Source organism: Mesoplodon mirus, assembly GCF_964341445.2.
Source record: "Mesoplodon mirus genome assembly, chromosome: 14".
In the NCBI taxonomy this organism is placed as follows: domain Eukaryota; kingdom Metazoa; phylum Chordata; class Mammalia; order Artiodactyla; family Ziphiidae; genus Mesoplodon; species Mesoplodon mirus.
The window spans coordinates 16281757-16305076 of NC_138990.1; the positions used below are offsets into that span (position 1 = coordinate 16281757).

The window sequence follows — 23320 nt, forward strand, 5'->3', positions numbered from 1 at the left end:
TGTGTGCTAAAATCTGCATGTGTGTGGAGCAGTCGACAGTGGTCATCAAATCTCAAGGGCCTCTGTGATCTAAGAGGAGATCCGTCTCTCCCGTTTGATTGAAAGATGAGTCTACCCAGTGGGTTTAACCCCTGATCCCTTCTCAGGCATGGTCCCAGCCCAGCAGTTTGGGATCACTGCAGATCATGAAAACAGGTTTCTAGACCCTTCTCCTCATAGAGACTCAGGATCTTGGAGGAAGGGTTACGGAGAGACAGAAATCTGTATTTTTCCAAGGCCTGGGGTAATTCTGATTTTAGCCAGACAGATGTTGAACAGTCACCGCTGTGCATCACACACCCCGCGGTGGTTTCCCTCTTTGTGAAGTAGGCAGTCTCAGGATATTTGAGCTCTAGTGAAGACGCTGAAGTCTTCAACCTACAGAGGCCTTTAATTTTGCTCTATTTTCTGTCCCGTTGGCCAGTTTAAGAAGTCATTGCCAAAGACGATTAGAGAGAAGATCCCTGCCACCACCCTTCTGGACAATCCAGGCTGTCAGAGTCTCCGTTCAGCTGGTTCTAGCTATCCTTGAGGATCTGAAACTGCCTGTTTCAGGTCCTAAAATGCCCTTTGAACTGAAAAGTTTAGACATAAAATAAAATAAGCTTTTAGCCCAAACGATCCCTTTTCAAACTTGTTTGTTTCAGGTGGCACACCCAGTTAACCAGGAATTTTAGAGTTTTTAAGGGAGAAGAGAACTTGAAATGAGTACTTCCCGATGTGACTCAGTGTAGGTGAAATTGAGTTAAACTTGGTATTCTTTGAGGGACCTGGAGGGATGTTCCAATTCTAGACTTCCCTCCATCATAGACATTTTGTATTTGGCTTAAACATCGTCAAGATTGGCATGCATGTGTTTGGTATATGGGTTTCATGACTGGACCCTAACCTTTTGGATCTCAGCAGCCGACCTTTAGCCCGGGCTCCAGAGTCAGTCAGGGCGGTGGGCTCTGAGCTGCACGCTCGATTTACTGGTCAGTCTCTCTCACTGCGAGTTTGCTTCCAGATGTCGTGAGCCAGCGTGGGCTCCAGCACATGCAATGGGATGGACGTGGGGGCTTTATCTCATTGTGACACGTTAACCTGCTCTTCCCGCAAAGAGCGTGTCGTGTTGAAGTACCAGCACCATGAGTACCGACACCGGTGGCTCGGGCAGTGAGCTCCGGGCGGCCCAGCCACCTTCACGTGACCCCTGGGGAAGACGCAGGCAGGCCCCCAGCCTCTTCTCCGAGGCTCAGTTCAGCCAGCTTACTGCCAGCTGCTGCGGCAGTTGCTCTAAGCGTTGAGTTGCTCGTGTTTGAACCGTGTGCTGCTCCTTAATCATCCATGTCACCCTCCATTTCTGTGCAGATTGCAGTCCCCCTCCTGAAGAGTCCGGCCCAGGTACGTGGTTTCCGTTCAAGGCTTCTGCAGATGTCTTCTTAATATTTAGGGCGTGTTTGTAGCTAAACTGTCAGAGGTTACCTTGTACTCCCAGAGTTAAGAAAACCTTTTAGGAGTTTCCTCACTGTGAGGGATGTAGCAACTTTTCTGAGGTTTGGCGAGGGGCCAGTCGGGCTGGTATTGTGGGCAGAAGCAGGCTGCCACGTGCGTTTTTGTCACTTTCCCGTCCTAAACCCTTTTCAGACAGTTAGTGTCCATGAGCGCATTAGGCTTCCTGAAGCGGGTGGCCTGGCTAAGAGAGGTACATGATGGTACATGACGCTTCCTGTGATTTCACCTGAGCTTGCTAGCATCCCATGGAGGGGGAGGCAGATAAGAGGTAGCCGTCCAGATGCTGTGGCGTGGTAATCACACAGCATCCTCTCTTCTGAGTCTGGCTGCAGCCTTAGACTTCCTGTCAGGCACTGCTGTGGGCTTCGGGTGGAGTTAGTGCTAGAAATGGAATCTTTTTGACTGCATTTGCATGTAGAAGTCAGTGTTTGTGACTCTAGTTCAGGGGTCGGCAAACCACTGCTCCGAGCGAATCCCGTCCACCGCCTGCTCTTATAAATACCGTTTTCCTGGAAATAAGTCACGCCCATTCGTTCACATACTGTCCATGGCTGTTTTGGGGCAGTGCCACAGTCCAGTAGTTGCGACAGAGACCCTGTGGCCTTCAAAGCCTAAAATGTTTACTGTCTAGTCCTTTACAGAAAAAATGTGCCGACCCCTGCTCTAGTTCACATCGAATTTCCTGGATGTGGCTTGTGGTTTTCCCAGAGGGAGCATGAGACCCCCAAATACGATGTTGTGGGTTTTTTTCCCCTTACACTCCAAAGAGCAGCTACCCAGTCAGCCTGAGGATTACATCCCGCCCTCTGACTGCATGTAAATATGACACAGTAGGCCACCTACCTTATGTCTAGGGTGCAGCCAGCTGTGATGGTGGGATTTACTGCACTATTCCCGTCAGCTCTCAGAGCATCCTCTCACTTACACGGCGCCGGGGAATTCAGCTCCGCTCACGGCCGTGACTCCAGAACCGCATTTGCTCATCAGTGGGTAATCTGATTGGGCACCTCACAACCCCCCCAGTTTGCTTCCAGCCCCTCAGTTTCTCTCTCCAGAAACGTTAGTTTGGTCACGAGCAGGTCTCCAGCTCCGGTTCCCTGGGCCCTCCCAGCACCTCCCCTGGCCTGGGCCTGGCTCCTTCCCACCTGCCTCTGGACTCCCAGTCCCCCCAGCTTACCTGCAGGACAGGTCGGTGCCTTCTCGCTGTGCTGTCTCTCCTGAGCCCCGTGGCGGTGACCGTCCCCAGCAGTTAAGGCCAGGAAAGGGGGCGGCAGCCTCATGACCCTGGCCCGAGGCAGCGCGGGGCTTTCCCCGGCTCTGCGTGCCCTGCAGTTTGTAGAGCTGAGGGCAAGTCCAGTGGTCCCCAGGCAGCACTCGGGCAGCCGGGCTTGTCCAGCTCTCCTCGTCTCTGTGAGCTCTGTCACTTCCAGAAGCTTTGGTGGCCTGTCCACAGTTGATGTCAGATGGACTAAAAGGTCCCCTGCCAAGGGTTCCTTTAGCTTTTCCCACAGAGCTGTATTTAGTCTGAGTTAGAACACACGCCATTTTCTCTCTCTCTCTCCCCCTCCCTACTTTCTCCTTTCCCTCCCCTATTAATGAGAAAAAAAAAAAAAAAAACCACAAAAGCAAAGCTACCTAAAGTAGTCCAGTCCTGGATGGGCCGCCCATCAGTGAATGTTGCAGGTGAGCAGTGAGATCAGGAGCTTGTCCCACAAGGGGGATCCGCTCAGCACGAAGGGTGCCGCTTCATCACTGGTGTTTTGTGTTCATTGCCAGACATTCTAGATGTAGGAGGCCGAGTAAACCCCTTCACCAACCCTCACGTCCCAGACACCTGCACTTAACTAGGTTCTGGTAGAAATCTCATCACTGTCCCTGAAATTTATTTTGTTTGGAAGTTGTGAAGTTTGGTTTCCCCTCGTGTTGACCCAAAATGTATTATCCCCAACGACTCTTCGCTGCGTAGTCAGATGTGTGTACCAGTGGCCATTCTTTTTGTGTGTCTGGGAAGACACTTAGCCTTTCTGAGGCTGTTTGCTTACCCATATTACTAGTCCTGTCTCTGCGGGTTAAGTGAGAAAACAGAGGGAGGCACTCACAGGTATTGACTTAAGGGCTGGTGGATGATCTCGTTGAACTCCGGAGCCATCCAGACACGGCTGAGCCCTTCTCTGGGCGGACATCAGGCTCCGCTCTCGCCCAGGGCCACACCTCTTCTCCGGAACAAACCCTGAGTGCTTTTTTAAACCATTCTTCCAATTCTACAGTCTTTTTCAGTGTCTTTTTTTTTTTTTTTCGGTTTGTTGTTGTTGTTTTTTCTCTAATGCAGCAAAACTAAGTCATTCTTATGTGGATTTCGTTTAAACAGAAGTAGGCAGAGTAAAAAATTGTATGCAGAGGGCTTGCTCAGTCAAATAAGACCACTTGTATATTCTGATCATTTTCAGGTTAAAATGATCATGAGTTGCATATTAATTACATATATATTCATGTCAAGTGGAATTGGCAACACTCGCTCTAAGAGCATTTACTTCTGAGGTGAAGAATAGTCTTAATGACTGCCTACCTTTCCCCAAACTACTTGGCTATTAAAACTTAGTGCCCATTAGCCTTTTTTGACAGTTGTTGAATATAATTGACATGGATTCAACAGAGTTCTTCAAGGAAGCAAAAACACGGTCTCTGAGAATTTTAGAGGAAGAAAGACGTGGATATTATCCACTACAGTCATCCCATTTTACCGCGAAGGGCCCCCGTGGCTGAGGGGTCAGGGGACCTGCCCACGGCTCACCCACCACTGCTCAGTGGCAGCTGGGGCCTGGGACTCACATTTTCCACTCCTCCATGCAGGGATCTTTTTCAGTGTGATTTATTTGCCAAGACCTTTCTGCTATAGACTTTCTAAATTTAAGCCTGCTTTTTTCCATTACGGATAGAAGTCCTTGTCCACGTACAGTGTGTCTGCATATACACTTAGATCATTTCCAAATTTTGAATGGCTACGTAGACTTGAAAATCTGCGTTGACCAAACACTGAGTACAGGGAAGTCCTTTTGTAGGTTTCAGGCATTTCTCTGAATTTGTTTCTCAACAAAGCGTGAAGCACACAGTTTGAGAGAGCAGGGCCACAGCTCCCTTCTCTCTTTTTAAGATTCTGTTTATCTGAGACGGAGCTGACCATCCTAGCAGCTGCACTGCTCACGCGGCCAGGGCCTGTCCTGAGTGGGGCGACGGCCATGGGCATCCTGTGACCCACACCCCCATCCGAGGAGGGTGCCCTGCCCGGGCTGCACACACCTGCCTTCGCCACGCTCCGGGTGGGCTCACCCAGTGGTGATGATCCAGTGCCTATTTCTGGGCTTGGTGGCCTGTTAAAAAAATATAACTGATGGGGGCATGTCTTTTCTCTTCTAAATGTCTTCTAAATAGGAAGGACCAAAAAAGAGCCAAAGCCAAAAATACCTTTCACTCTGTTTTTCTCCCCTGAGGTTCTATTTTTAAAAAGTTGTTTTGGTACAGGGTCAAAGTTTCCTTATATTCCAAAAACAGAAAAACACCACTAAGCCAAGAATAGAGGGAGTCCGGCAGGAAGGTGGCGGCGGGGAAGAAAGCGCAGGAGGCGGGGACACTGAGGGCTGTGGCTGCGGAGGCGGCCGGGGAGGGTCCTTCCGCAGTCGTGGGTGGGGCCTGCGCCCGCTGCGCAAAGGCTCGGCCAGGCTGCGTTGGCCTTGCTCTGGGAGCCCGGGGCTCTGCCTCGCCACCTGGGTCAGAGAAGCCAGGTAGCAGGTACCCTGCGAGGGACGGCGGTGCCGGGGAGGCGCTGGCCTCCGCAGACACAGTGTGTTCTTGCTGAGTCATGACTCCCAGAGCTCGCTGCCATCTTCCTCGAAAGGAACAGTCGGGTCCGTGAGTGTGTCGAGTCCCCAGGGTGGGTGTCAGCGGTCCCCGAGGAGGGCTGATGGTGCGTTTGCTGGAGAAGCTTCAGGCTAGGAGGGCAGAGACCGGGGCTGAACTTGGCGCCACTTCTGGGCCGTGCGGAGGCGGGAGGGGCGGGCGGCGTGGCAGGGCCGGGGGCCTTCGAAGCGCCGCCTTCTGAGCCGACCGCCCCTCGTGCCAGGTGAGTGGAGCGAGGCCCTGTACCCCCTGCTGACCACCCTCACGGACTGCGTGGCCATGATGAGCGACAAGGCCAAGAAGGCGATGGTCTTCCTGCTCATGCAGGACAGCGCGCCCACCATCGCCACCTTCCTGAGTCTGCAGTACCGCCGCGACGTGGTCTTCTGCCAGACGGTAGGTGAACCTGTCCCTCTCGTGCGGTTGAGGAAACCAGCGTGGCGCTGTGCCCTCCCGCCTGTGGCTTTGCCCGTGTGGCCTGAGGCCTGGGTGTTGGCCTTGGAGGGAGGGGGAGGGGAGCTGCTGGATCGCAGGTGCTCAGGACGGTCCGGCTTCACACCTGCTCCCTGGGAACCTGCCCCAAGGAGCCTGGGGTCACACCGGCCCTGGTGCCACCTTTGTTTTTCCCTGCAGAGGAGTTCATTGAGGGAAGACGCGCAATCTGTTTTCTGGTTTATAAAGTAGCAGGTATTAGACCTGCTCAGGCACAACTCTATTCTGGTGATTTCGATTTCCCTTCAGAGGAGGGAAGAGCTTAAATGAGCATCACCAGTTTTCAGATGCAGTAATCTGATTAGCAGAGCGAACGGTGGCAGAGGCTTGGTGGGTTCTGTGCGGCTTCCTGTCCCCGCGAGGCCGGGGCTGTGCACGGGACACCTCTGCCCAGGAGACTAGCAGAGGAACCTGTTCTCCACTCCTGCCCCTCGTCATGAGCACCCCGCTTTCCAGCCGGCACTGATCTGGATCTGTAGGCATAGAGGCCTTTCCTTTCACCATGGGGAAATAATTCTGGGCTTCCAGAAGGTTCTGGCCCAGGAGTGACCCCAAGGTTGGGTTGGAAGCTGAACCAAAACCAGATGGACCTTTGGAAGTGAGCCTCCTGTGGCCTCTGCAGTCCTGGTCCCAGGCCCCGAGGGCGAGGGGCCGCTGCAGGCAGAGCAGCGCGGGTGCAGGAACCGGGGAGGGCCAGGCACGAGGTGAGGCGGTGTCTGTCCCCTGCAGCTAACCGCGCTCATCTGTGGCTTCATCATCAAGCTGAGGAACTGCCTGCACGACGACGGCTTCTTGCGGCAGCTCTACACCATCGGGCTGCTCGCCCAATTTGAGAGCTTGCTGAGCACCTACGGTGAGCCGCCTGGGCTGGGGTTGTGAGAGCCTCTGTGTGTGACCCCCTCTCGTCTCCCTAAGTGGTTTTCTGATACACAGGTAACACATACTGATTAAAATGTATCCAAACATACCCTGATAGGTGACAGAGAACTAAAAAAAGTCCTGTATAGTTACACACAGACACACACCCGCTTGTGGCCCATTTCTGCACCCACTAAATTATTAGAAGGAAAGTTGCTGGGTCACGCAGTAGGAGTATTTAAAAAATTTGTTGATATTTCCAAATTGTCTTTTTTTTTTTTTAAGAAGATGTTGGGGGTAGGAGTTTATTAATTAATTAATTTATTTTTGCTGTGTTGGGTCTTCGTTTCTGTGCGAGGGCTTCCTCCAGTTGTGGCAAGTGGGGGCCACTCTTCATCGCAGTGCGCGGGCCTCTCACTATCGCAGCCTCTCTTGTTGCGGAGCACAGGCTCCAGACGCGCAGGCTCAGTAGTTGTGGCTCACGGGCCTAGTTGCTCTGCGGCATGTGGGATCCTCCCAGCCCAAGGCTCGAACCTGTGTCCCCTGCATTAGCAGGCAGATTCTCAACCACTGCGCCACCAGGGAAGCCCCTCCAAATTGTCTTTTAAATGCTCTCTTCTCCTCACCTTCGTTTTCTGTTTATTTCTTCTTAGAAGGTAAAAACGGATAATTTTTTTAAAGTATCTATTAATCTGTGGAGTTCTAAGGCATTGAAGAAATATCAAAAGATCTAAAGAATACGGAAAGATCACAACACCTAAAGAGCTGGCTTTGCCTTCGGAGGTTCCCGCGTGTAGGTCCCCCACCCCTCCCTTCTCCAGGAAAGGGCCGGGAACTACGAGGCATGGTTGCACCAGCCACGCTTTTTAACGTGGCCATAGGACTTCAGTAGTGGGCTTTACTCACGGAGAAGTGAGGCACTTGGTCAGCCTCCCCCCAACTCTCACCGCCTCGTCACTGCCGCCCTGAGCTCATCGCTGTCCTTCCGTGGCCACGCTGAGTCCAGGGGAGAACGCAGGTCCCCTCTGCCTGACAGCCCTTTCCCTCTCTTGCCTCCAGGGGAGGAGCTGGCCATGCTGGAGGACATGAGCCTTGGGATCATGGACTTGAGGAACGTGACCTTCAAAGTCACTCAGGCCGCTTCTAATGCATCAGCTGACATGCTGCCCGTCATCACGGGAAATCGGTATAAATGTTTTTCTGATTCTCAGAAGCAGCACAGCGTGTTAACCTGGGTTCATCACGTGTGACACGCGTTTCATTTTTGCTTTATTCCGTTTCACTCCCCAGCCCGCTACATTCATTCCACAGCCCTGCACAGGTTGGTGACGGGCAGCTAGGAGACCTCCGAGCCGGGCCGGCTGCTGCCCCGCCCTGGGGCCCGCGGGGCCTCCCTCCTTGCTCGCCCGCCCCGCGCTCCCTGTCGCAGGCCCGACCCCCTCTTCTTCTGCGTTTCAGGGACGGCTTTAACGTGCGGGTCCCCCTGCCGGGCCCCCTGTTCGACGCCCTGCCCCGGGAGGTCCAGAGCGGGATGCTGCTGCGAGTACAGCCCGTGCTCTTCAACGTGGGCATCAACGAGCAGCAGACGCTGGCCGAGAGGTGCGTGCCGGGCCACCTCTGTGGGCCAGGGGCTGCGTCCGTCGGCCGCCGGGCCGCTGCAGAGGGTGTACTTAGTCCTCTTCGGGCTCCGAGGGCCACGTGGACTTTGTTATCCCTCCTTCCTTTAAGTTCAGCCACGTACCAGGCTCGTCTTTGGTGCTGCAACACAAAGATGAACCAGACGAGGTCTGTGTCCTCGAGAGACTCGGGCTGGTAGCAGAGAGGTGTGGCTGCAAGGATGAAGATGAATGCAGGGAGTAGGGGCCCTAGTGAGCTCTCAGGGGGTCTGGGAGAGCTTCCTGGAAGTGGGTTTTAAAGAGTAAGTAGGAGTTGGTTATATGAGGAGGTGGAGGAGAGACCTGGCGTCCCAGGCCAAGGAGCCTGAACAAAGGCAGGTGGGGAGGAGCCACCTGGGGCTGGAGGCTCAGGTAGCAGGCAGCAGTCGGCAGGGGTGAGGACGGAGAGGCCTGGATGCCAGGCATAGAGCCACGCCTTGGTCCTAAAGGCCTGTGCCTCGTAAACTCCTCCAGGGTCACCTGCCAGGCAGCAGGGAAGAGTCACGTGTGCCCACGTGTGCAGGAGTGTGTGCAGGTGTTGGAGAGGAGGGGATTGGGTGTGTGTAGCTTCTAATGACCTATTGGTATGTGAAAACCTTTCCTGTCACATCATTGCATGCATGTGATCTACATGTTTTAGAACTAAAAGATAAAGTACTTGCTGTTAAGGACATTTGGTCTCCAGGACGATATGCCATATTCCTGTTGAGCCTTTTGAGCCCAGTGGTCAGTGTCCATTGATCCCCAGGTGTAGGGTCCTCCCCACACGGTCGGAGACCTTTCAGTGGGACAGGACACCATCAGAGTCACATCTGAAGGTCACCTGCCGGCCATGTGCTGGAAAGATGGGAGGGGTCAGATGTGACGAGGGGGTTGTCGGGAAGAGTCCGGGCCAGAGGTGGTGACCTGGGTCAGGCAGGGGCAGTGCACATGGGAAGGGTCAGACTGGAGAGCCGAGACGTGGTCTTCAGCAGGGCAGGTGCGAGGGGCGCCGAGGCGGGGAGCAGGGCAGGCCTCTGGGTGGGGGGTGACCGGGAGGAGTCACACCGGGGCAGCTGGAGGGCTGGCCTGAGGCTGAGGGCGCCAGCCCGGGACGCAGAGATCTGGAAGGTGTGGTCAGGTGAGGGGCCCACTTCAGGGAGAGTGGGCAGCGTCGGGGCCCCCGGCGAGGAGGTGTCCTCAGGAGGAGGCAACATGCCCTGCGCCTGGCAGCTGCTGTTCCTGACCGCAAGAGTGGTTTCTGAAGAAGGTGTTTCTGGAAAGGCTTCTGCAAAGGGTTGAGGCCAGGCCAGGTTGGAGTGAGCAGAGGGCCAGGTGGCGGAGGCCGTGGCAGTGGACAGGGGCCGTGGCAGTGGACGGGGGCCGTGGCAGTGGACGGGGGACGTGGCAGTGGACGGGGGACGTGGGAGTGGACGGACGTGGCAGTGGACGGGGGACGTGGCAGTGGACGGGGGACGTGGGGGGCAGGGTCTGTGCTCTGCTTGCTTGTCTGCTCCTAAACAAGGCCAGCTCACCTGTGTGCCAGGGCGACCCCGAGGGAGCAGGTGCCTGGAGAAGAAAAAGCCATTTTGGGCATCAGGGGTGGTCGGGTTGCAGTGGACCCACAGGAGGGCATCCTGCCCCCCGAGCGATGACTTTGGGACTGTGAAGAGGCTGCCATGCACGGAGGTCACTGGGCAGGAAGTGGGGGAGGGGGCGTGCGTCCAGGCCTGGGACTCCAGGGCTGCGTGTTTGATGAGCACCTGCGCCTTCCTCTCGGGTGGCTTTCCTCCCGACTCCCCACGGGCCTGGCTCCCTGTGTGGTGAGGGGAGGGCTGGGGCCCTGCACGCCGTCCAGCAGGAATAGCTGGTCGGGTCTGGTCATCCAGCAGCAGGGCGACTTCCGATTTGAAGATGGAACTGTCCTGATTCCCCAGCCAGAGCCCCACTGCCGGCCCCGCTCCCGGGCGCCTCCGGGGTGGGAGGATGGGGACCTGGGGCCACGCGGCGGGGCTGCCCAAGGGCCTGGGTGTCTCGCAGGCATGCCTGTCACAGGTCACGCAGGGTTCCTGCTCACGAAACGTATTCAGACTTGTCACCAACATGGGAGAGATGACCTTAAGGCTGGGGGGAGGAACGTGGCTGAGAATCTAGACGTGCGCCGTCAGGATCGAGAGAATCGACACCGTTACCTTTAACGTGGTCACCGTGGCGCTGGAGAAAGCGACATTAGCCACCTAACGGTGTCCCCCTGTGACCTCTGAAGGTTTGGCGACACGTCTTTACAAGAAGTTATCAACGTGGAGAGCCTGGTGCGGTTAAATTCCTACTTCGAGCAGTTCAAGGAGGTTCTGCCAGAGGACTGTGAGTACTTCTCTACGGCAGGTCCCACCCACTCTCTTCGTCCCTCGAGGGGTTTGAGGTTTGCTTAGCGACCTTCCCGATGCTGCTGCCGATCCCCCCCCGCCTCCCGCCCTGTCACCAATGTGGTCGGCTGCTTTCACGCCCGAGGTCACTGTGCAAGATACTAAGGAGCTGAGGACAGACCCTGGGGAGGGCTCGCATGGAGGCTGGGCCAGGTGGGCACAGAGCCAAGGGGCCCCGCTGGTGTCTGAGGGGCATCTCACAGTCGCCGTGTGGTGAGGCTGTGGCGGAGCGGGCGGGCGATCACGCTGCACGGGCTCGGGTGGCCGGAGGCTGGCAGGGACTGAGGGCTGGCACGTGGGGATGCAGGAAACACGCCTGGAGTGCGGGGGATGGAAGGGTCTTAAAGGTCCGAGCGAAGAGGCTAGAAAAACAGGCCTGCGAGATGCCAGAGGATGGCAGGACTGGAGATCCTGCGGGGCCAGGTCAGGGCCCGCGAGCGAGTGGGGGACATGGTGTGGGCACAGGAGCTCGGGGTGGGGCCGGGGGCCTCAGTCTCCCCATGAACTGAGGGCGTGAGCCCAGCACTGGGCTTGGCGGCCGTGAAGGAGGCTTGGGACGGGTGCTGTTGGAGCCATCGAGGCTCTGGCACTGACCACACATTGGAATTCGCTGGGGAACCTGGGAAAACCCTCTTGCCAGGGGCCCAGCTCAAAGTATAGAGGGCGGGGCCTCAGCCTTGGGAGGTTTAGAAACTCCCCGGGTGATCCCCGTGTGCTGCAGCCAAGCTCGAAAGCGATGATGTTTAAGAGGTCAGTAAAATGCTTTTCTGAGGACTCAGCTGAAGGTCATGGCACCTGGGCTCTCGGGCTCCCAGATACCGAGTCATCCTCATGTTCTTCCATAGTGATCATGGTGACCAGTGACAGATTTGTCAAGTCCTTGCACGTGCCAGGCCTTCTACACACTTCCCATGAATTATCTAACTGATCCCACAGCAGCCTTGGGAGGCGGACTTGGTTTCATCCCCATTTGACATATAGTGACACTGAGGCGTGGAGGGCAGGTCCCCCAAGGAACCTGGGTCAGGCCAGGTGGCCTGTGGCCAACGCCCACCTTCCGACTGCTCTGGAGGCGGGGACAGTGCCGGCTGCCCAGGCTTGGACTGAAGGGATGGGAGTGTGTGCTGGGCCAGCCCCCTGGCTAGGGTGCCCTGAGACAGAAGGGCCCCGCTGGGGGATCAGGAGCCTTGTGGTCAGGAACGGGGAGACTTGTGCTCAACGTTTTTGGGGGTGGCAGTTTCCAGTGAGGCAAGGCCCCGGGAGACGTGAAGTGGCCCTGGGCATAAAGGCCCGGGGAGGGCGAGGCCTGTGGGATCAAAAGCCAGTAGCACTGCCCACGGCCCAGGACGCTGGGGGGGCCACAGCCCGCAGGGCCCTCAGCCCAGTAGTTACGCTCGTTCGTGAGGCTGAGGAGATGGGGCCCACCAGCGAGTGCCCCCAACTCTGCTGGGGCGCCAGTGTCGCTCATCGGGCTGGAGGTCAGGTCGTGCGTCTCCTCCAGGAGGCTCTGGTTCGCGGCCTCTGGGTTCCCACAGACCCCGTCACACGCGGAGCCCTCTGGCCCGGTCCCCGGAGCAGCGTGGTGCTGGGCACCGAGCAGCAGCGTGAAGTGGTTGGCGTGGGATCCTGCGTGCACCGGGGAGGTTGTGCGGTGGAAACGGACGCATAGTTCCATCCCACAGTTGGTGGTGATTTGCGGATTCAGGCCCCCTGGCTGTTTTCCGTACATGGGACCTCGAGGCTCTTCTCTTCTCCTCTGGTGGTACTGGTGTTTGAAAATCCCAGGCTTCTGAGGTGAGGTGGTCTGACTGATCTTCCAGCTGGAGGGGTCCCGGAGCGGCCTGGACACTGTCGCGGTGGAGGAGGCTGCCCTTGCCACCTCCCCACTCCGTGTCGCCACCCCCGGCCCTCAGCGTCCTCCAGCCCTGGCGGTGGTTCTGAAGCCCTGATGGAGCTCCCTCACTCCCTCTCATTCTCGATGAGCCGAGCTCCCCCTCCAGCCCCTCAAAAGAGCTGAAAGGAGGCCAGGTGGTTGCCCTTTGCAGGTGGCACTGAAGTGGCGGTGAAAGTAATGGAGTGCTCACCGTGCTGGCCACCAGGCCCAGTCCCTGAACACAGGCCTGCCTTCTTGCTTCAGTCACACTGAACCTCCGGCTCCGGCCGGGACTCATCCTTTGGCCGTTTCCGGCGGCGCTGGCTGCCGTGGGCCAAGTCCCCGCGGGCGGCCCCAGCTCCACGACCCCGTCTCTCTTCCAGGCCTACCTCGATCTCGGAGCCAGACGTGCCTGCCGGAGCTGCTGCGGTTCCTGGGTCAGAACGTGCACGCCAGGAAGAACAAGAACGTTGACATTCTCTGGCAAGCTGCTGAGGTGAGGGAAACAATGTCAATAACAACAACAAATTAAAACCTCTGCCAGGAGTGAAGAGAACACATTTCTCCACAAGGACACAATGGGAGTTGCCCGTGAATTGCTTACTTGAGGGCTGCCTGAATTCTGATAAGCTTGACACACAATCTGCCCCCTCGGACGTGGAATAACCAGGCTGATGACAGTTGTCCCCTTCCGAAGCCCGCACAATCGATAACCAGCTAGAGCTCACGGCCTGCTGCATCTTTTAATAGGTTCAAAGGGAGATCTCTGGGACCTTTGCCATCTCTTTAAACAATATTTCTAGTACACTGCTGCTCAGATCTCCTCATTTCCCCTGAAATGAAGTCCTTATAAGACCTCAGATAACTTTCTCACCAATTTGTTTGTGGAGTTCCTGCTCTGAGCCCAGGTATCAGAACAGTTTCACAGCTCGTCATTCACTCACCCCTGATGAGGGGACCTGTCCACACTGGGACTCACACACAGAGTTGGAATATTATCGGTCGGGCCTGATTCACACATGGGGAGACCCGCCAGCACCCCAAAGTGGCTGATAGTCCCCCCACAAAGACTGGAGCTTGGTGCTGCAGACTGCCCTCTTGTGCAGGGATGCACCTGTGGCCACCCTGCTGCACCTTCCAGAACCTCATGGAGCTCTGGAACCACCATCTCTGAATGTAACTTTCTTTGACCCTATTTGTAGTTCTGGTTTATGCCACGTGTCTGGGTCATGAACTCTCCAGCCTGTGGAATTTAGCGAGCACGTCCACGTTCACTTCACTTATGATTTTATTAATTCACTCTTCACCTAGCTCGGGCTGCTTAGAATCTTTTCTTTTTATCTTTTTAAAAATGTTTTGTCTATTCTCATGAGATGCCCATCTTCCTCCTGATGGTCTTGGCTGAACTTGTTTGGGTCCTTTCTGTCTTGTCCTTCTTCAGACACAGTGCTTAGGACCACACTGTGCCCTCTGTAGAGTGGCATCCCTGGCAGTGGCTGCGTGGTCTTGGCTGAGGCCTCTTGGCCCGAGAAGCAGGCACGGGGCCATCTGTAGGGCAGCCTGCAGTGCCTCTGGTGTTTTTCTGAGAACAGCAGGTCACGGAGCCCACTGGCGTTAGGTCACATGGTTCTTCGTGAGATACCCATGTTGTTCTCAAAATGCAGCATCTCCTACGGGTCCACAGGCCCTTATCTGAAGCTCTCGTGGGCAGGTGTTTTAGAATTCACAGGGCTCCACGTTTCAGAAAGGTGATACGGTATACAGTTGGTACCTAGGCGTGTGATAGGGTGCACATCACCTGTGTGTAACGTGGTGCACGTGGATGATTTCATATCCCTGGGGGATCTGGGGCCGCACCCTGGAATCAAACTCCTGAGTACTTACTGTCTTACTGAAAAGTATGAATATGTAGACAAAATGGGATAAAAAAAAATTGTAGATAGTTTGACATCCACTCAAGAGCTGGTCATGTTGCCAAACGAGGCTGCCACAAACTTACACCAACAAAAAGGTCTTTTGTTCCAGGGCTTTCTCAATCTGGGGACTGTGTGCCTAGGATCGCTCCTAGTGGTGCAGGGAACGTGCTCCCAGGTGTCCTTCCGTGGGGAGAGGAGGTGCCCTGAGGCGGCCTTTTCTCAGCAGGGGGGTTGCCCTCCACGCGAGCCCCACTTGGGAGGGGAGGTGCGCTGGGCTCTGTACCAGGGCCCCGGGTTGAGCTGGAGGGGAGCCCGGTGGGCAGGAGGTGGCCACAGGGAAGTGGGTCTGCTGAGCTGTTCCCACCTGTGCAGACGAGGAAGAGTGTAGAGGCCAGTGGGTCTGTGCTGTCACTTCCAGAAAGGCCTAGAGACTTGGCGGGGGCTGGGCATCCTGGAAGCTCTCTGACCTACCCCAGGGGGTGGGCAGCAAAGGGCTGGTCCGGGCCGAGCTGGGAAGGTGGCTGAGCAGACGGCGGGGCCCCCGGGAGGCAGCAGCGTCCTGTGGGAGAGGCCCCGGGAGGTGGCCCGGGGCAGCGGCCTGTCCCGTCTCCCTCTAAGCAAAGCGTGCCTTCCCGTTGGCAGATCTGCCGCCGCCTCAATGGGGTGCGGTTCACCAGCTGCAAGAGCGCCAAGGACCGCACGGCCATGTCGGTGACGCTGGAGCAGTGCCTGATCCTGCAGCACGAGCACGGCATGGCCCCGCAGGTCTTCACGCAGGCCCTGGAGTGCATGCGCAGGTGAGTCCCCCGGGCCCGGCGGCCGCGCTCTAGTTTGGCTTTGGAAAATGCCTCCACGTCTGCCAAGTCAAACTCCAGGCACATCACATCCAGTGTCCTCTTTTGAGTCAGGGGGAGAAAAGAGCCGGCGCTGTGTCTGCGCGGGACCGCACTGAAGCGGGGGAGCCGAGGCAGCGGGGAGGGAGGTGGTGAGCTCAGAGGCGGCCGTGTGGCTGCCCTTTGGTGCCCGGTGTCCCCCGGCCACTCATCTTGCTGTGGGTGCGACTCAGGGCCCGGGCATCCCAGCAGGCCCCGGCTGTTCCCATCCCGCGTTGTCTCTTTTCAAACCGAGGGGAGACCGAGCGTCCGCAGGCTGCGCCGGTTGGCTCCGCTTCTCCCAGCGGTGGGCTGGGTTTGCATTCATGAGCCCAGTGTCCAGTGAGTGTTTCCTGGCAGCAGCCCCTCCCCTGTCCCTGTGCCGTGGCCACCTTGCCCTAATGACGTTCTGATTCCGAGGCAGCAGGCGTGTTTGCAGGATGAAACCTGGGACTAAAACTCTGTCCGCTGTCGAGCGATGCCTTGTTTCCGGCACTGCTGGGGAGCACCTCCCCTCACATACCAAAAGAAAGGATAAGAAACCTGCTCCTCCTGTCTTCTTCCATGTGGCCGCCAATGCTGTTCTCGTCTCGTTTCCAAGTCACTTCTACTGAACGTTCTGTACCATTTGTCCTCTCACCAAATTCTTCAAAGCATTCAATTCTCTTATCCTTTCTGTATGTCTCTGCCGTTTCACCTTCTCACAGTCGTACACGAAAGCGATGCCTGAGCGCCTGCCTCTTGACAGGAGCGTTTTGTAGAACTGGAACCGTTTGGTGCCGTTTGGTCTTTCCAAGTTCACCCAAACCTTGTGACCTCAGGGCTGCCTGTTGATGCACTTTTAGAAAGCTCACTCTCTCCCTGCCTTGGCCTCTGGGAGGCGGTGGGGTCTCGGCATCCCTGGTGCGGTCAGCTGCGAGGTGGAGGGGAGGACCGCGCTGGTGGGACGCAGGCCGCCAGCCGCAGAGAGACGAGAAAAATGGAGGGACACAGCTCTACCTGTGGGGCAGATATTAGGATGAGGTCTGTGCCGTACATAGGCACACGTCAGGTGTACAGTTGGTACCCCTCGGTCCAGGCCTCTATCCAGTCTTGGCTTCTTGAACACATTCGATGAAAACAACAGTTTGTTCTGACTGCGTCTGAGCACAAAGGTCTCGGAAGACCAGGGAGCAGGTGGCACCTTAGACACACGGGCGGCCCCATCTGCTGGCCTGCAGCCCGCCAAGGGGCTGTGGGCAGTTACCCACACGTGCACAGGTGAACTGGAAGGCTGACAACACACGAGGCACTCTCACAACTTTGATCACGTGGGTGATTGCTATTCCTTGTAGGAAAATCAGAAAATCCACATAAGCCCCTACCCCAGTGACTCCCGCACCAGCCCACACCCCACAGGACAATTCTCCGTATTCCTGCTACTACAAGGAACACTGCTAACATCCCAGTGCGTGTTCAGATACATACGTATGAGTGTGAGTGTGCTTAACCCACACATTGGTCAACTTACCCAGTCCCTGAATCGTACACAAAACATATGCACAAACAGATGCAGTTAGATGTGTAATTCTGTCCACCGTTTTAGCCTACTGTTCTCACTTAACTGTCTTGTGAGCATTTTTTCAGGTTAATGAATGTGGGCTTTATCATGTTTAGCACACCATAATTTATCCAGTTTGCTGTCCTTGAATCTTTAAGCTGTGTACGGTGTGTCAGCACTTTAAATACGGGTGCAGTGAATACCCTTGTGTTTTCTCCTACCCACGTCTGCCCTGTTGATTCCTTAAGTTAAAAAGTGTACACCCTTGTAAGGCCTTTAATACACATTGATAGGTTGTTCCCATACCAGTCACACCCAGTGTCCCGGGGGCCTGCCCACCCACCCTCTGGGTAATCATCCTGCCACTGCTCTGAGCGCTTCTGAGCCTGGGAAGTCGGCCTTGCTTTCCTACATTACAGGCAGGGACCCCAGGGTGCTGGGTAGGGAAGGACCCTCCTCCCATGGGACGGGCATCATTCCCTTGGCCTCCCTCTCCTTCTCTGAAACCCCCATCTGCCTCCAATCATGGATGTCTTTTTTAAGTTTATTTAGGTTTTTCTGAATTTTCTAAAACCTCTGCCGTGAACATGTTACCTTAATAATCGTTGAAGAAGTTACTAAAAACCAAAGCAAAGCTCAGTGCCATCTCGCCTCTGCCGCCCCCGGGATCCTCAGATCACCAGCCCCGGGTGCCATGCTCGCCACCCCCTTGTCCACCTGACCTCATGCATTTGTTTCCGTGTGACACTGTTACCCCTGACTTCTCTGTTTTTTGGATTATCCCGTGTGGGGAAGATGTGTCTGTTCATAGGCTGCAGGCCCCAGGTGGCTGGTCGGTAGCTGGTGTTTCCACTGCGGCGTGGCCAGGAGCCGCGGGGCAGCCCGGAGCCCTAGGGAGGCAGCAGGAGGTCTGGCCACGCCCTGCGGTGCTCCTCTTGCTTTCTGGCTGGCATCGTGCCCGACAGAGGAGCAGCGCACGCAGGCAGCGGGGTGGGGCGGCTGGGGGAGGGGCAGGGCTGACACTCAGGCTGTCTTGTGTCCTGGAGGCCCAGGGTGAGCACTGGCCAGTGCTGTGCTAGCAAGTGCTTGACAGCCAGCTCTCTCCAAAAACAAAAAACGAAACCTGATCTGTCTTGTTTGCCAGTTTCTGTGGCATAATTAACACTCCCACCAGCAGCTGTTTCAGGCTGCCGAGTGACACCACGGACCAGGGAGCTGGGAAGAGATGCACACGCTTGGCTTTTGCCGTCGGACGCCATTCCAGCTCCCTGCTGGTGGTGCCCCTCCGTCCCCAGTGCAGGGTCCGAAACACAACAGTGGGCCTTCCTAAGTGGCCCCAGTGGCCCCCAACCTGCCCTCGCCTGGGTCGTGACCCCATGATCAGTGCTCGTGGCATGAGAAGCATCCCCCGTGAGGATGGCACATCCAGGGCATCCAGGGTCCTCCGGGAGCCTCACCTCAGCACATTTCTTTGGTAGCACCAAAGGGGGACAGACCCCCAGTTTCCAGTGAGCTGGGCTGGACTCTATTCTTGGTAGACCCCATCTCACGGAACGATGACTCGGGATGGTAGCTCACACCCTGCCGCTGCGCAGCCTAAAAGCCAAGGCGAGTCTGGCGAGGGCTCTGCCTGCAGTTGATACTGAAGGGAAACGGTTATCATCTGAGTGTTTAATCAGGAGGCAGCTTTGGCGAAATCCGTTGCACCAGCTGCTGCTCAGGCACCTGTGAGAAGGTCAAACGCCCCCGATGGTTCTTCATGTTCAGCCTGCTCTTTGGAGTCCACGTCTGGCCGCACGTGCGAGCATGGCAGGGCAGCATGGCGTGTGCTTGGCAGCCGAGGGAGTGAACATGGAAAACCATTTAGTCGGCCTACACGTGTTTGTTTTCAGTAGATTACAGTATTTTTTTCTTATTTTCCCTTCTCTTTCTCTCCTGTTTTGTAATTGTGCTCGTTTTGTTTTGGTATCCCTTTTACACCCTTTTCTGCATATCATCTTTTTCTTTGTGTTGTGGCTTCATTCCATGTTTTTTTAAATCTTATCTTTTGGTTCTCCTCTTTTTTCCCCATACTTTTGAAAAAATCCATTGCATGTATCCCTCCTTTTCCTTTCTTTTCTTTCCCTTTTTCTTTTCCTTTCTCCCAACCTTCTTCCTTTTCACAGCATTGGAACACGGGAGGTAGTCACCCAGAAGAACTTGAGCGGCCTGGTGCCCATCCGAGACTTAAGACTAGACCCCAGCCTCCTCTGTTCCATCCCTTTACTAGCTATGAGCCCCAATTTACTGATTGCGTGGCTCTTCCTGAGCGTAGCATACCTGGCGGCCAAATTGCGTTGCAAATGAGTATCATTATGAGAAATTAACAAATCATCCGAAAAACAAAAGTGCCAGAACATGTCCAGCCACCGTGTACCTAACTGGATAGAAGGAATGTGTCAGAGCATGGTCCGCCGAGATATATTTCATGCCTTACAGTTTGACATTTTGTTGTTCTGAATTGTAAATACCTGCCAAATTATTTCACCAAGAGGACGTGTTCGTTTAAATTCTGTAGAGTTTTCAGTGCTTGTAACATGTTCTTACAGAGCTCTGTTACTGCTTTGTTTAGCTGGCCTGGAATTACTTGTACCAAATCTCTTACCTTCTGATGTAAAACTATTTATTACCTGTATATCTCTTGTGCCCTGTTTCCTAGAGAGAGGAATTCTGTCAGGAAAGAATTTGTATATTTGATACTATTCTTTAAATGTACTGCTAACCTTTCCTTTCCTTTTGAAGAGAAATGAAAAGTGTAGATGCTTTCTAACTGGCTCATCTAGATAAACCTATTTAATAGGACATGTACTTTCTGCTTTCATTTCAAAGCGTAGTCCCTGAAATTATAGTAGCAAATAGTTTGCAGAATTATAACATTTCCTTGCTTAAGTTATTACTTCCAAGTTGGGATGACACAAAGCTGTGAGGACAGTAGCTCATTGTATCAAATCAGGCACATAAAAATAACATATTGCATGTGACTTTAGAATTACTCTTTTAAATCTTTGTCATTAAACTGATCCAGGAACAAATGCACAGAGTAACCAAAGGCTGTTGAAGTTAGATACATTTATTTTTCTTGAAATAGCATTTTTCATCAAAAAAAAAAAAAAACCCTGCTTCTTTAATTCCAGATTCAAGTCCAGATACCTTTTCTTTCTTACAAATCAAATATGGTTAATTATGAAAAAAAAATCAAAATTTACCAAAAAATAAGGCCTGAGTTTTGGGCAGTTGTGCCAGATGGAGGTGTGAGAGAGAAAAGGTCACTTTGGTTTCTGTTCTTATCACTCTTAATTTTAACATGGCAATGTCTGTAAAATGGGAGGATTTGTAACCTTAACATTCCTGTGTGGAAAACGGTGGCTAGACACCTCTGAAGGCAGCAGAGTAGATGACACGGAACCCCATAGATCCTGCATAAGAAACGGGCGGTGGCTTCTCTGTTTTCCAGCTCAGATTATGTTGTGCTCCTGTTTTGGCCTCCAGCTGGCTTTCCCATACATTGCATTTTATGGAAGTGGATTTCTTTTCACCACTCTAGAAACACTGGAGTGAATTTAGAGAAGCTGGCTTTTTCAGAAACTTTACCCCCAGGCATGCACACAAACCCAGTCCACCACAATATCTGGCCTCTCCATTCCCTCCCCCAGACTTCCAGAACTGACTCTGGGGTTTCTCTGGTTTGGCCTCAGATCTGAGTCTGGGTTCCGGGAACTGTAGAGGCAGTTACGACTGCAGAAGCAGTGGGTGACAGATAGCAGATGCAGACTTTAAATTCTAAGATGAAAGGGCATCCTCCTCACCGCTGTGTCCTAGACCTGAGCACTGAGGGAGCCTAGGGCAGCCGAGTCCACTCTCCTCACAAGTGCAGTGTGGTCGCTCTTGTCTTTTCTAGAATGAGGTGGCTGCTCTGTGGCACAGCTCCTGACATCTCTCAGGAGGGAGTCTCTCTCCAGATGCCAAGTGACTGGCGGTGTTAAGTTGTAGCAACATGACACTAGTCACAGGTGAAGTCCTGCCAGCCTGTGACTCTTGTGGAGAGGTGTGTCCACCACTTGTCCTCCTCCACATCAAGGTGTACAAGTCGACTTTCTGAGACCATCTCGTTCCTTTACTGGAAAGAGGGCAGGCAGGGCCCACGGTTCACGTTCCATAGCTCCTAGCCTGTTCTGGGTAAAGCACTCCTGCTGCCCCCGGGGTGACACGTGCTGTGCCCGCCTCCGGGCTGGCAGAGACCGTGCGCAGATGAGGGAGGCCCTTCTGACCACACGGAGTGTCCCCTCCTCTTCCCGGATGCCACCGCCCGCCCAGCAAATGGGGGCCGCAGCCAGCTAGAAAAGCGCCTTCCCCCGCCTCCCGAGGGGCCTCACGGACACCATGGCCTGTCCCCGGCTGTCTGTCCCCGGCTGTCATGGTGCCCACCAGGCCTTCCTGTAGGCTTGGCTGCTAAGATAAGAGAGAAATGGATGGAAGGAGAGGGGCTCAGATTCTTGGTTTTTCTCTTCAGGGGTGGGTCAGAAGGCGGTGCGTTCTAACTCTGCAGTCACGAGGTGAGATGGAGACGGCACACCGCGAGATCAGACGAGGCGGGGTGGGGGGTGCTTTAGAATATCTGAGGAAGGAAGCTCAGCGTGCCTTTGAGCTGAGTTTTCATGTCGCCAAGGCCTTACGAAGTCAGGCTAAATACATATTTGAAATCTTTCCTGCTTTAGTAAGGAACAGGCAGGATAAAACAAAGATGGGGAGATGATTCAAGAAAGGGGAGTCACTGATACTTGGTGAAGGTTTTCAGGTTGCTTCTGAGCTAATGCTAGCGCTGAGGCAGTGTCAGCACAGGCGACTCTAGATGTTCAGGATACCAAGACACTCGTGTGTCCAGATGAGTTCTAAAGGGGAAGATCCCCTCCGGAAAGGAAAAACAGAGCTGTCACTAAAATCAGTTGTCACTTGGGGTTTCAATTTTAATTTTGTGTTTTAAAAAATAGATGTCCTTGAAATAATTTATCGATATAATAAAAAAAATCATGTAGCTTTGAAATAATTAAATCCCTCTTTCTAAAAATCTATCCAAGGCCGCCTCAATGTGTATTATAGACTCCTAAAAATAATGCAGCCACCGTGAGGGATCAGGGTATTCTGCCTTAGGATGGAGGCTGGCCCCTGCGGCAGGAAACGCCAGTTACCACAGCGCGGCCTTGCCTCTCTCCACAACTCAGGCCTCAGCCCCAGGCTGGAGCTTGTCTAAGCACTGGGTGATAGAGTCAGCGTGTGATCAGCCTCATTGGTTAGATTTTGTAAACTCAATCCAAATTCAAACATCTGAGGGGAAATAAGCACAATTTGATTTAAAAATAAAGCGTAACCTTGCCTGTAATTTCATGTGTAGTATATATTCAGCCAGCTAAACCAGTAATCGGCCTCTTTAACATGTAAATAAAAAGGTAATGTCAGAGTTCACAAATTCTTCTTCGTTCCTCAAAGCAGTTTGACAGTTACTACTGATAGGTAGTTTTTGAAAAGTGTGTACCTTTCTTTGTAAATGGAGAAGCCATATCTGAAATAGTCCAATAATGTAAGAGCTTCCAGAGATTAAAGAAGCACCTACATAGCTTCTGCTTTAAACGGAGTATTTTTATCTGATTATTGGACGTTAGATCAACACGGTCTTCACTTACTCTAGGGCTCCCTGCTCGTATGGCCTAGGCGCTCAGTGCGGATGACACACACGTAGCTGAGGGCTTTGAGGCTCTTGTGACAAGAAAGCGTATCTGAGTTACTAAATTACTTAATAACAAGCAGGTGGATACTTTTCTAAAATGCCCGAGTTTCTCTTCTGAATAAAATCACTGTCTCACCAAAAATATTTTTCATGTTCTTAATAATGAGATTGTCATTTTCACTTTAAAGGGCTTGAGCTATTGCCACTGATATTTTTTTTTTAATGCATGACACAATGGTCTTCATACAACTTGAAATATTTTTTAAATCACTGTTTCTTGGTAACTGCAAATTTTACATCTCATAAAGGGGATTTTGTACTAAATTTAATAATTAGTTGATTTAACTGCTAGTCTTAGAATAATATAAAACTATGAACTTATACTGGCTATATAGGAAGTCATTCCTATTTAGAATCGCTTTTGCCTGTGAATTTGATGTCTATCAGAACATTTCCCAGAGAGCTCCCCTGAGGCTCCCATGTGGGAACGTGAGGCCTGCCTGACAGCTCATCCTTCTGTT

The 23320-nt window shown here is 53.8% G+C and overlaps 1 protein-coding gene across 7 annotated transcripts in view; it reads left to right on the top strand.

Annotated features, from left to right (window-relative positions):
* Positions 1–23320, top strand: part of INPP4A (inositol polyphosphate-4-phosphatase type I A) — a 148593-nt gene that overhangs the window by 103298 nt on the left and 21975 nt on the right. For 6 of the 7 annotated variants that reach the window (XR_014295960.1, XR_014295961.1, XR_014295962.1 and 3 more), the window contains exons 17-24: positions 1390–1422; positions 5651–5823; positions 6649–6772; positions 7837–7963; positions 8236–8376; positions 10678–10775; positions 13094–13206; positions 15269–15423. Coding sequence is in view for 3 of the 7 variants with exons in the window: in XM_082643268.1 (XP_082499394.1) it covers positions 1390–1422; positions 5651–5823; positions 6649–6772; positions 7837–7963; positions 8236–8376; positions 10678–10775; positions 13094–13206; positions 15269–15423 (964 nt within the window). In the remaining 4 variants the exon portion in view is untranslated. Of the gene's footprint in view, positions 1–1389; positions 1423–5650; positions 5824–6648; positions 6773–7836; positions 7964–8235; positions 8377–10677; positions 10776–13093; positions 13207–15268; positions 15424–19203; positions 19508–23320 lie in introns of those variants that run through there. The other variant, XM_082643270.1, reaches the window with a different exon arrangement.